A 13,213-nucleotide genomic window follows, 5' to 3' on the forward strand; every position below is an offset into this window, starting at 1 on the left:
CAGCTGATCTGACTAGGGGAATAGTTAAAGGAAAGACCAGAGTTGTTCCTGATCAGCTGATCTGACTAGGGAATAGTTAAAGGAAAGACCAGAGTTGTTCCTGATCAGCTGATCTGACTAGGGAATAGTTAAAGGAAAGACCAGAGTTGTTCCTGATCAGCTGATCTGACTAGGGAATAGTTAAAGGAAAGACCAGAGTTGTTCCTAGTCATGTCAGATGGTTAGAAAAACTTCTGTCCTACTAGTTGGAAATGTGATTGTTTGTTATTCTTTGATTGTTCATGGCTTTCACTAACGAGCATTATGATTGGCTCTTCTCTACAGGTGTTCTGGAATACTGTAGCTGCCATGCTGTCATTGGATGAGCCTCTGGACCTGAAGCTTCCACGGGCCAATGGGAGGATCAGGTTGGGAAAGAGGGCGTATTCTGCCTCCATCTGCGCCCCTCTCAGTGCCACACGACAACGTCTGCTACGTAACCTACCGATGACCTACCCATCACCGCCTCCCTCTCCAGGTAAACACACTCTCTCTCTCCCTCTCTATCAATTTTTCACAAACACTCTCTTTTTGTCTATTTTCCTTCTCTCTCTCTCACAAACACACACTACCCCCCACCACACACACACAATTCCCTCTATTCATTTCTCGTTGTCTGAGGCCAGTGAGTCCATAAATACGTCCCAAGTGGCACCCTATTCCCTTTACAGTGCACTTGGCCCATATGGCTCTGGTTAAAAGTAGTGCACTTTATAGGGAAAATGTACCATTTGGGACTGAGTCCACGTCTCAAATCAACATCATGCTCCTCTCATTACCAACTGCTGTATACACTTAACATGTCGTTATGGAGTGTGAGTATGTGTGTGTGTCATTATGGACAACAGAGTGGCACTGCAGACTGCTGCTGAATACTTAGTATTATGCCAACGATAGCCTCGCTAACCAACGATAGCCTCGCTAACCAACGATAGCCTCGCTAACCAACGATAACCAACGATAGCCTCGCTAACCAACGATAGCCTCGCTAACCAACGATAACCAACGATAGCCTCGCTAACCAACTATAGCCTCGCTAACCAACTATAGCCTCGCTAACCAATGCTGAGAGAAAAGAGAGAGTGTTTGTGTAAAGTTAATTTATTTGACTTTGTATGAAGCTGTGTGTTGCTCATATGTACTATACATGGCTCTTGTGTGTGACCTCACCCCCTCTCCCCCCGCCAGGTACCCCCCTGTCCCACCAGGAGAGGGCAGGTTCCTGCACCCCCCCTGCCATGGACCTGAGTCTCTCCCCCTCCTTCCGACACGCACCCTCCCCCTCTCCCTCCCCCTCCTCCCGCCATGCACCCTCCCCCTCTGCCTCCCCCTCCTCACCCCTGGACTATCCACCCAGCTGCAGCCCAGCCACACCCATCTACTCCAGGGTAAGCCAGATAGAGGCAGTGTGTGTGTGTGCGTGCCACAGGAGGTTGGTGGCACCTTAATTGGGGAGGATGGGCTCATGGTAATGGCTGGAGTGCAGTAAGTGGAATGGTATCAAATACATCAAACACATGGTTATGTAACAAACTTGGGCCTGTATTCACAAAGCCACTTAGAGGAGGAGTACTGATCTAGGATCAGGTCCTCTCTCTTAATCATTATGATTTAAAAGGCAGAATTGATCCGAGATGAACACTCCTACTCTGAGACGCTTTGTGAATACGGCCACTGGTGTGAGAAACATTTGAAACAATTTCATGGTGACATTTTTACTTAACACATACAGTGGGGGAAAAAAGTATTTAGTCAGCCACCAATTGTGCAAGTTCTCCCACTTAAAAAGATGAGAGAGGCCTGTAATTTTCATCATAGGTACACGTCAACTATGACAGACAAATTGAGAAAGAAAATTCCAGAAAATCACATTGTAGGATTTTTAATGAATTTATTTGCAAATTATGGTGGAAAATAAGTATTTGGTCAACTACAAACAAGCAAGATTTCTGGCTCTCACAGACCTGTAACTTCTTCTTTAAGAGGCTCCTCTGTCCTCCACTCGTTACCTGTATTAATGGCACCTGTTTGAACTTGTTATCAGTATAAAAGACACCTGTCCACAACCTCAAACAGTCACACTCCAAACTCCACTATGGCCAAGACCAAAGAGCTGTCAAACGACACCAGAAACAAAATGGTAGACCTGCACCAGGCTGGGAAGACTGAATCTGCAATAGGTAAGCAGCTTGGTTTGAAGAAATCAACTGTGGGAGCAATTATTAGGAAATGGAAGACATACAAGACCACTGATAATCTCCCTCGATCTGGGGCTCAACGCAAGATCTCACCCCGTGGGGTCAAAATGATCACAAGAACGGTGAGCAAAAATCCCAGAACCACACGGGGGGGCCTAGTGAATGACCTGCAGAGAGCTGGGACCAAAGTAACAAAGCCTACCATCAGTAACACACTACGCCGCCAGGGACTCAAATCCTGCAGTGCCAGACGTGTCCCCCTGCTTAAGCCAGTACATGTCCAGGCCCGTCTTAAGTTTGTTAGAGTGCATTTGGATGATCCAGAAGAGGATTGGGAGAATGTCATATGGTCAGATGAAACCAAAATAGAACTTTTTGGTAAAAACTCAACTCGTCGTGTTTGGAGGACAAAGAATGCTGAGTTGCATCCAAAGAACACCATACCTACTGTGAAGCATGGGGGTGGAAACATCATGCTTTGGGGCTGTTTTTCTGCAAAGGGACCAGGACGACTGATCCGTGTAAAGGAAAGAATGAATGGGGCCATGTATCGTGAGATTTTGAGTGAAAACCTCCTTCCATCAGCAAGGGCATTGAAGATGAAACGTGGCTGGGTCTTTCAGCATGACAATGATCCCAAACACACCGCCCGGGCAACGAAGGAGTGGCTTCGTAAGAAGCATTTGAAGGTCCTGGAGTGGCCTAACCAGTCTCCAGATCTCAACCCCATAGAAAATCGTTGGAGGGAGTTGAAAGTCCGTGTTGCCCAGCGACAGCCCCAAAACATCACTGCTCTAGAGGAGATCTGCATGGAGGAATGGGCCAAAATACCAGCAACAGTGTGTGAAAACCTTGTGAAGACTTACAGAAAACGTTTGACCTGTGTCATTGCCAACAAAGGGTATATAACAAAGTATTGAGAAACTTTTGTTTTTGACCAAATACTTATTTTCCATCATAATTTGCAAATTAATTAATTAAAAATCCTACAATGTGAGTATGTGGATTTTTTTCCCTCATTTTGTCTGACATAGTTGACGTGTACCTATGATGAAAATTACAGGCCTCTCTCATCTTTTTAAGTGGGAGAACATGCACAATTGGTGGCTGACTAAATACTTTTTTCCCCCACTGTAACTGAACTCCCTGACTATTTTCCGTCTGAAGGGGGAAAACATTTTTTGTAAGAGAGAAGAGAGTTCTCTCTATAGCTCTTCTTAGTACAGAGGTTCAACTTAGGGAGTGTGTGTGTGTGTGTGTGTGTGTGTGTGTGTGTGCGTGTGTCTAAGCGTGGCAGGCAGTCTGGCCAGAATGTGGGATAGCTGATTAGTGAATACACTCAACACATAGTGGACAGAAGTGAATTAAACCTGTAGTGAATCTAATTTCCCAGCACGGTGTCTGCACTGTGGTTCTCACTTAATCAGATTTTAAACAAGGCTGGAGGGGTAAAAGACGGACAGACAGACAGATGGGCAGACAGCTGGACAGACAGGCAGACAGAGGGACTGTGCCCTTAGTTGACACATGGCGTTCTATTGCGCAATTCAACTCATCTCTCTCTCTCTCTCTCTCAGGAAGCAGCTCACCCTCGTTACCTGGATGGTGGGGCTTCTCCGCAGGGCTTCCAGATCTTCCTGCCAATCGGGACCACAGGGGGCGGGTTCAACCTGCCCTCCTCCATGTTCATTGGTCAGCCCGGGGAGAAGCGGGCGTCACCCGATCCCTCATCGGATGAGCAGCTGGCCTGCCATTGGATGAAGGTATGCGATTGACAGGTGGACAGGAGAGGGTGGGTGTGTGTGTGGACAGGAGAGAGTACCCTGGGGTGCATTCAGAATCTCAACGTTGCAAAACTCTTTGCAACAGTTTACTGTTTATACCTGTATTTGCTTTGTACTCACACACTCATAATGCTTCCGACAAATGAACATCCATCCATCGATTCATAACACATTACTATCTGAATTGCACTGCGACAACTGTCAGCATGTACTTCAAATGTGTGGAAGTATGAGTATGACTTTTCTCCTTCTATGGAACATATACAGCATATGTTATATGCTCAGCTCCAGTTCACTTACCTGAAATGCTCTAGTCTAAATTGACTCTTTCCCTTTTCTCTCTCTCGACCTCTCCCTCATCCCTCTCTTCCTCCCTCGCTCTCTGATCTCTAGTGCCACCTGCTGTTTGACTCGTTACAGGACCTGGTGGATCACATCAATGACTACCATGTCAAACCTGAAAAGGATTCTGGGTACTGCTGCCACTGGGAGGGCTGTGCCCGCAATGGGAGGGGCTTCAACGCCAGGTAGGAGGGGCTTATTCTTAGAGTCTAGGTATCAGGGTCTCTGATCTTCAGATATAAAAGGTGCCCCTGATCAGATTTAAAAGTAACAAATTACTATAAAGACATACACTGAGTGTAACAAACATTATGAACACCTGCTCTTTCATGACATAGACTGACAAGGTGAATCCCGGTGAACGCTATGATCCCTTATTGATGTCACCTGTTAAATCCACTTCAATCAGTGTAGATGAAAGGGAGACATGGATTGTGTATGTGTGCAATTCAGAGGGTGAATGGGCAAGACAAAATATTTAATTGCCTTTGTACAGGGTACGGTAGTAGGTGCCAGGCGCACCGGTTTGAGGGTGTCAAGAACTGCAACGCTGCTGGGTTTTTCACGCTCAACAGTTTCCCGTGTGTATCAAGAATGGTCCACCACCCAAAGGACATCCAGCCAACTTGACACAATTGTGGGAAGCATTGGAGTCAACATGGGCCAGCATCTCTGAGGAACGCTTTTGACACCTTGTAGAGTCCATTTCCCGACGAATTGAGGCTGTTCTGAGGGCAAGAAGGTGTTCTTAATGTTTTGTACACTCAGTGTATATTCACCACTTACAGTGAGGGAAAAAAGTATTTGGCTAGGCCACTCCAGGACCTTAATGTGCTTCTTCTTGAGCCACTCCTTTGTTGCCTTGGCCGTGTGTTTTGGGTCATTGTCATGCTGGAATACCCATCCACGACCCATTTTCAATGCCCTGGCTGAGGGGAGGAGGTTCTCACCCAAGATTTGACGGTACATGGCGCCGTCCATCGTCCCTTTGATGCGGTGAAGTTGTCCTGTCCCCTTAGCAGAAAAACACCCCCAAAGCCTAATGTTTCCACCTCCATGTTTGACGGTGGGGATGGTGTTCTTGGGGTCATAGGCAGCATTCCTCCTCCTCCAAACACGGCGAGTTGAGTTGATGCCAAAGAGCTCGATTTTGGTCTCATCTGACCACAACACTTTCACCCAGTTCTCCTCTGAATCATTCAGATGTTCATTGGCAAACTTCAGACGGGCCTGTATATGTGCTTTCTTGAGCAGGGGGACCTTGCGGGCGCTGCAGGATTTCAGTCCTTCACGGCGTAGTGTGTTACCAATTGTTTTCTTGGTGACTATGGTCCCAGCTGCCTTGAGATCATTGACAAGATCCTCCCGTGTAGTTCTGGGCTGATTCCTCACCGTTCTCATGATCATTGCAACTCCACGAGGTGAGATCTTGCATGGAGCCCCAGGCCGTGGGAGATTGACAGTTATTTTGTGTTTCTTCCATTTGCGAATAATCGCACTAACTGTTGTCACCTTCTCACCAAGCTGCTTGGCGATGGTCTTGTAGCCCATTCCAGCCTTGTGTAGGTCTACAATCTTGTCCCTGACATCCTTGGAGAGCTCTTTGGTCTTGGCCATGGTGGAGAGTTTGGAATCTGATTGATTGATTTCTTCTGTGGACAGGTGTCTTTTATACAGGTAACAAGCTGAGATTAGGAGCACTCCCTTTAAGAGTGTGCTCCTAATCTCAGCTCGTTACCTGTATAAAAGACACCTGGGAGACAGAAATCTTTCTGATTGAGAGGGGGTCAAATACTTATTTCCCTCATTAAAATGCAAATCAATTCATAACATTTGTGACATGCGTTTTTCTGGACACTCGCAAATGGAAGAAACACAAAATAACTGTCATCTCCCTCGGCCTGGGGCTCCATGCAAGATCTCACCTCGTGGAGTTGCAATGATCATGAGAGCGGTGAGGAATCAGCCCAGAACTACACGGGAGGATCTTGTCAATGATCTCAAGGCAGCTGGGACCATAGTCACCAAGAAAACAATTGGTAACACACTACGCCGTGAAGGACTGAAATCCTGCAGCGCCCGCAAGGTCCCCCTGCTCAAGAAAGCACATATACAGGCCCGTCTGAAGTTTGCCAATGAACATCTGAATGATTCAGAGGAGAACTGGGTGAAAGTGTTGTGGTCAGATGAGACCAAAATCGAGCTCTTTGGCATCAACTCAACTCGCCGTGTTTGGAGGAGGAGGAATGCTGCCTATGACCCCAAGAACACCATCCCCACCGTCAAACATGGAGGTGGAAACATTAGGCTTTGGGGGTGTTTTTCTGCTAAGGGGACAGGACAACTTCACCGCATCAAAGGGACGATGGACGGCGCCATGTACCGTCAAATCTTGGGTGAGAACCTCCTTCCCTCAGCCACGGCATTGAATATGGGTCGTGGATGGGTATTCCAGCATGACAATGACCCAAAACACACAGCCAAGGCAACAAAGGAGTGGCTCAAGAAGAAGCACATTAAGGTCATGGAGTGGCCTAGCCAGTCTCCAGACCTTAATCCCATAGAACATTTGTGGAGGGAGCTGAAGGTTCGAGTTGCCAAACGTCAGCCTCGAAACTTTAATGACTTGGAGAAGATCTGCAAAGAGGAGTGGGACAAAATCCCTCCTGAGATGTGTGCAAACCTGGTGGCCAACTGCAAGAAACGTCTGACCTCTGTGATTGCCAACACGTGTTTTGACACCAAGTACTAAGTCATGTTTTGCAGAGGGGTCAAATACTTATTTCCCTCATTAAAATGCAAATCAATTTATAACATTTTTGACATGCGTTTTTCTGGATTTTTTTGTTGTTATTCTGTCTCTCACTGTTCAAATAAACCTACCATTAAAATTATAGACTGATCATGTCTTTGTCAGTGGGCAAACGTACAAAATCAGCAGGGGATCAAATACTTTTTTCCCTCACTGTAAGTGTTTAAAACTTTATTCACTCTGTGTGTGTGTGTGTGTATTCCCCCCAGGTACAAGATGTTGATCCACATCAGGACTCACACCAATGAGAAGCCTCACCACTGCCCCACCTGCAACAAGAGCTTCTCTCGCCTGGAGAACCTCAAGATACACACACGCTCACACACAGGTCAGTACACACACACACACACACACACACACACACACACACACACACAGGTCAGTTTGATTGTTTTTGCTAAAGAACAGCTGTTTATTTCCCCTCTAAAGGCTGCCTCGCGGGGTTAGGAAACCGCGGGGGTAAGAGTCCGCTGTGCTGTTATGTCTCTTTGTCAGAACCTCTCGCAGTGTTTTTTTTTCTTGTGGTTGCGGGATACTTCGGGTCAGATTAAAGACATGCATGCATGTCGCACACACACAGGCATATAATCTTTGATGCTTTTCTGGCATACCTGTCCAAGAAGAAATGCTAATACCATATGCATTCCAAAATCTGAAGATCTGTCAGTTGACAAGAAAATGCACATCCTCACTCCTTCTTCCATCCATCCATCCTTCTCTCCTCTCTCCCTCTCCCAGGAGAGAAGCCGTACATCTGTCCGTACGAGGGCTGCAGCAAGCGCTACTCCAACTCCAGCGACCGCTTCAAGCACACGCGCACACACTACGTGGACAAGCCCTACTACTGCAAGATGGCCGGCTGCCTTAAACGCTACACCGACCCCAGCTCCCTCCGCAAACACATCAAGGCCCACGGACACTTCGTCGCGACCCAGGAACAGGCCTCCTCGGCTGGGCTCGGGGTGTTCCTCAAAGGGGGTGGTCTCCATGGAAGTAACGGTGGAGGGGTCTCAGAGATGGGCTATGTCGGCGGGGCCCATATTATCATCCCAGGAGGGGCCGCCGTGGCTTCTCTTCTCGGAGGCCACCGTCTGGGGGCCTCGCTGCCCCTCTCGGCCATGTGTGGCCCCCTGGATCTAAGCGGACTAGGTCACCCTGGAGCGTCCTTATTCTCGCTAGGTGGTGGAGGTGGGGGATTGGGTTGGTGTGATTCTTCCATGCTCCCGTTCGGACTCTCGGCTGCATCCGTGTTTGGGTTGGCTTCCATGGGTCTGGGGCAGCTAGGGAGAGGGGAGAGCAGGAGGGGGGGGAGGAGGAGGATGGGTGTGAAGAGGACAGGGAGAGGGAGGATGAGGTACTGAATTTGTCTGTGGGAGGGTACGGAGGGACGGGGGCAGGGCGTGACCTCCCCTCCTGGGTGGTGATTCAATCCCCTGGGGCGCTGGTGCTCAAACCAGCTGTTGTCAGCTAGGGCCAGGGTGTGTGTGTGTATGTGTGAGTGTGTTCAGCTTGGGACCCGTGCTCACACGTCTGTTGCTACGATCAAGGGACAGGGTGTGTGTGTAAGTTTGTGTGTGTGTGTTTGTGTCTAAACGATGCCTCGGAGCTGACAGTTGGTGTGTGTGTGTGTGGATGGGGAGGGTTAGGGGCTTTTTAAAAGCTGCGTGGGGGTCAAAGGTAATTCTCCTTTAAAGACATGGAAAAAAAAAAAACTCTGATCATTCCAACACTAAACAGTAAAAGCAGGCTGAAGAAAACAACTACAAAAACTATGGAAATGTATCTCAAACATTCCCTATGGACTTTTTCAATGGACTTTTCCCAATGTACATCCCTAATTAACATTCCAAATTGAATTGTGTGACAACGCAGTTGGAGTTATTTAGTCACCATTATGATGTAAATAAGAAGCAGCTCTTATTGAGAGAATTGAAGTAATATGCTCCTGTATGTTTTGATACAGTCATTATTTGTATGCAGCACAGACCCTATGGATTATAACCGATAACAGCCACTGTTAGTTTGGATAGTCACTATAACAGCGGGTTTTATATCAGTGTCTTTACCTGTTGTGGCCACTAGGGGGATGTAGAGAGTCAGGTAAATTCTGTCTAATCTTTCTAGCCTCACATCAGAACTCAATTGTTCTGTGTAGAAGTTGTCTGTAGGCACAGCTCTAGGGTCAGCTTACCATCCTCAACCATTAGATGGGAAAAAGCAAAACTGACCTTAGATCAGTGTCTAGGGCCAACTTTATTCTCCTTCCTCCCCCTCTACTCAGTCTCTAGACTCACAACAACAAACAGCCTTTAAAATCCCCTGGAGGGAATAGGCAACTGAAGCTACAAGGTAATCAGTGGAAATATGTGGTACACACTACAGGGCAAGCACAGTCTGGGAAAACCAGTCGGATGTATGTGGTACACACTACAGGGCAAGCACAGTCTGGGAAAACCAGTCGGATGTATGTGGTACACACTACAGGGCAAGCACAGTCTGGGAAAACCAGTCGGATGTATGTGGTACACACTACAGGGCAAGCACAGTCTGGGAAAACCAGTCGGATGTATGTGGTACACACTACAGGGCAAGCACAGTCTGGGAAAACCAGTCGGATGTATGTGGTACACACTACAGGGCAAGCACAGTCTGGGAAAACCAGTCGGATGTATGTGGTACACACTACAGGGCAAGCACAGTCTGGGAAAACCAGTCGGATGTATGTGGTACACACTACAGGGCAAGCACAGTCTGGGAAAACCAGTCGGATGTATGTGGTACACACTACAGGGCAAGCACAGTCTGGGAAAACCAGTCGGATGTATGTGGTACACACTACAGGGCAAGCACAGTCTGGGAAAACCAGTCGGATGTATGTGGTACACACTACAGGGCAAGCACAGTCTGGGAAAACCAGTCGGATGTATGTGGTACACACTACAGGGCAAGCACAGTCTGGGAAAACCAGTCGGATGTATGTGGTACACACTACAGGGCAAGCACAGTCTGGGAAAACCAGTCGGATGTATGTGGTACACACTACAGGGCAAGCACAGTCTGGGAAAACCAGTCGGATGTATGTGGTACACACTACAGGGCAAGCACAGTCTGGGAAAACCAGTCGGATGTATGTGGTACACACTACAGGGCAAGCACAGTCTGGGAAAACCAGTCGGATGTATGTGGTACACACTACAGGGCAAGCACAGTCTGGGAAAACCAGTCGGATGTATGTGGTACACACTACAGGGCAAGCACAGTCTGGGAAAACCAGTCGGATGTATGTGGTACACACTACAGGGCAAGCACAGTCTGGGAAAACCAGTCGGATGTATGTGGTACACACTACAGGGCAAGCACAGTCTGGGAAAACCAGTCGGATGTATGTGGTACACACTACAGGGCAAGCACAGTCTGGGAAAACCAGTCGGATGTATGTGGTACACACTACAGGGCAAGCACAGTCTGGGAAAACCAGTCGGATGTATGTGGTACACACTACAGGGCAAACACAGTCTGGGAAAACCAGTCGGATGTATGTGGTACACACTACAGGGCAAGCACAGTCTGGGAAAACCAGTCGGATGTATGTGGTACACACTACAGGGCAAGCACAGTCTGGGAAAACCAGTCGGATGTATGTGGTACACACTACAGGGCAAGCACAGTCTGGGAAAACCAGTCGGATGTATGTGGTACACACTACAGGGCAAGCACAGTCTGGGAAAACCAGTCGGATGTATGTGGTACACACTACAGGGCAAGCACAGTCTGGGAAAACCAGTCGGATGTATGTGGTACACACTACAGGGCAAGCACAGTCTGGGAAAACCAGTCGGATGTATGTGGTACACACTACAGGGCAAGCACAGTCTGGGAAAACCAGTCGGATGTATGTGGTACACACTACAGGGCAAGCACAGTCTGGGAAAACCAGTCGGATGTATGTGGTACACACTACAGGGCAAGCACAGTCTGGGAAAACCAGTCGGATGTATGTGGTACACACTACAGGGCAAGCACAGTCTGGGAAAACCAGTCGGATGTATGTGGTACACACTACAGGGCAAGCACAGTCTGGGAAAACCAGTCGGATGTATGTGGTACACACTACAGGGCAAGCACAGTCTGGGAAAACCAGTCGGATGTATGTGGTACACACTACAGGGCAAGCACAGTCTGGGAAAACCAGTCGGATGTATGTGGTACACACTACAGGGCAAGCACAGTCTGGGAAAACCAGTCGGATGTATGTGGTACACACTACAGGGCAAGCACAGTCTGGGAAAACCAGTCGGATGTCAAACTACATTCTACATGCGTCTTTTGGGGTGGATTCTAACTTCCACTTTAGTCAAACGTTAATGTCAATGGGAGACTAAGTTCAAATGTAAGTGGAAGTTTAGAATTTGCCTATGTTTGTTAGTTTGTTTAGATTTTTACACAGGCAGGGTTAGGCGTAGCCTTCACTCATATTACCCGGTTCCCCTGGGGTCCTCTGAGCTAAGAATGTGGTATTTAGTTCTGTTGTCATGTGACTGCCACCTGCATAGTTGTAAGGTTGGTTGGCAGGACGACAGAGGTGTGGTTTGGCTAAGAAAGGCTATGATGTTTAGCTGACAAGACAATGACCCGCACCTTCCTCTCCCCTCAACCAACCAACCTACTTGACCTGCAGAGGCTTCACACACCTAGGCTGCATCTGAAATGGCACCCTTCCTTGTATGGTATTCCCTAAAAAGTAGTGCACTGTAACGGGAATAGGGTACTATTTTAGTCGCACACTAATCTTTGTATGACTGACGATCAAATTCAATAACTTTGAATGAATTAAGCTTAAAATAACCTATTGTGTATTTTTTTATCCTACAAATGGATTAAATCTGGTGTGGTCACAACAACAAACAGCCTTTAAAATACCCTGTAGGGAATAGGCTCTCGAGATTACAAGGTAATCAGTGGAAATCTTTGGTACGAACTAAAGGGTTGTTGAAGCCTTGTCAAACTACAGTCTGAATCTATCTGCATCTACATAACCCCTCCCCCTCTCAAGTCTGTAAAGGTATGACATCTCTGTGTCTTTCATCACATCTGCAAACAAGTAAGAAAGTTTTATTTGTCTTTCTGGTTAAGACGAGACATTTCTATTGAATGTTGAAGTTGTTCCTCCTCTCTCTACAGCATCTAACTGCCATTTTATGACCAATGCTGTTTCGTAACTCAGTGACAAAATGTACGTCCCAAATGGTACCCTATTCCCTATATAGTGCACTACTTTTGACCAGAGCCCTGGTCAAAAGTAGTGCACTACAAAGGGAACAGGGTGCCATTTGGGACGCATCCAAAGACAAGGATCCTATATCAGGATCTACAAACCCAAGGATGACGTATTAACCCTTTGTGCAACAGACGTTTCTCAATAAAGCCGACAAACCTCATAAAAGTAATATTTGCTAATAGCTTATCCAACACAAGGTAGGAAATTGTTATTTGATCTGCACGCCTTACCTGGCATCCAGTATTATTGGCCAAGTTAGGGATTTCTATTTGATCCAGGTTTTTTTGATTAGATAAGTAGGCCCAATGTAAACAGAAAAGTGTGTACATAACTGTATAGTACTTACAATAGCTTCATTATTTGTATTAATTTACAGACAAATCACTCAAAAGAATATTTAGTCTTTGTAAGTATAATGTAACAATGTGCAACTCCACCATGCCAATTACATTTTGTTACAAACCTGGAACTGTAAGTTTGATTGGAAAAACCTGAAAATTCAGGTTCCCATATTGAGGTAACATAGGAAGTACAAATAGGACAGAGGTGAATTTACATATGAAGTCTAGTAGTCTACATATGCTCAAAGGGTTAATGTTAGACTATGGCCTACCTACTGCAGGCCAGCATCTGATATCATTTTTTATCTTCGTTTGCACATTAAGATTTTCAATTATTATTATCAGTATTTTTTAATGTTTCCAAGTGCCTTGTATGTATCATAGGTGAAATATACCGAAAATACACACAGCACATTCAA

At 46.7% G+C, this 13,213-nt stretch overlaps 1 protein-coding gene across 1 annotated transcript; it reads left to right on the forward strand.

The window, feature by feature from the left end:
- Positions 1 to 303: 303 nt before the first annotated feature.
- On the forward strand, positions 304 to 12,363 carry LOC121553844 (zinc finger protein GLIS2). The gene is made up of 7 exons (XM_045219386.1): positions 304 to 517; positions 1,228 to 1,427; positions 3,815 to 4,000; positions 4,415 to 4,548; positions 7,385 to 7,503; positions 7,914 to 8,430; positions 12,357 to 12,363. The coding sequence occupies exons 1-7, from the start codon at positions 304 to 306 to the stop codon at positions 12,361 to 12,363; spliced, it is 1,377 nt and encodes a 458-aa protein (XP_045075321.1).
- The last annotated feature ends 850 nt before the right edge of the window (positions 12,364 to 13,213 follow it).

Source organism: Coregonus clupeaformis, unplaced genomic scaffold (genome assembly GCF_020615455.1).
Source record: "Coregonus clupeaformis isolate EN_2021a unplaced genomic scaffold, ASM2061545v1 scaf2335, whole genome shotgun sequence".
NCBI lineage: Eukaryota > Metazoa > Chordata > Actinopteri > Salmoniformes > Salmonidae > Coregonus > Coregonus clupeaformis.

What these genes read in the sequence shown, in the direction of transcription:
- LOC121553844 (XM_045219386.1), top strand. Translation starts at nt 304, where the DNA reads ATGATTGGCTCTTCTCTACAGGTGTTCTGGAATACTGTAGCTGCCATG. An exon ending in ATCACCGCCTCCCTCTCCAG is followed by an intron (nt 518 to 1,227) that starts GTAAACACACTC and finishes TCCCCCCGCCAG; the next exon opens with GTACCCCCCTGTCCCACCAG. An exon ending in TGGCCTGCCATTGGATGAAG is followed by an intron (nt 4,001 to 4,414) that starts GTATGCGATTGA and finishes TCTGATCTCTAG; the next exon opens with TGCCACCTGCTGTTTGACTC.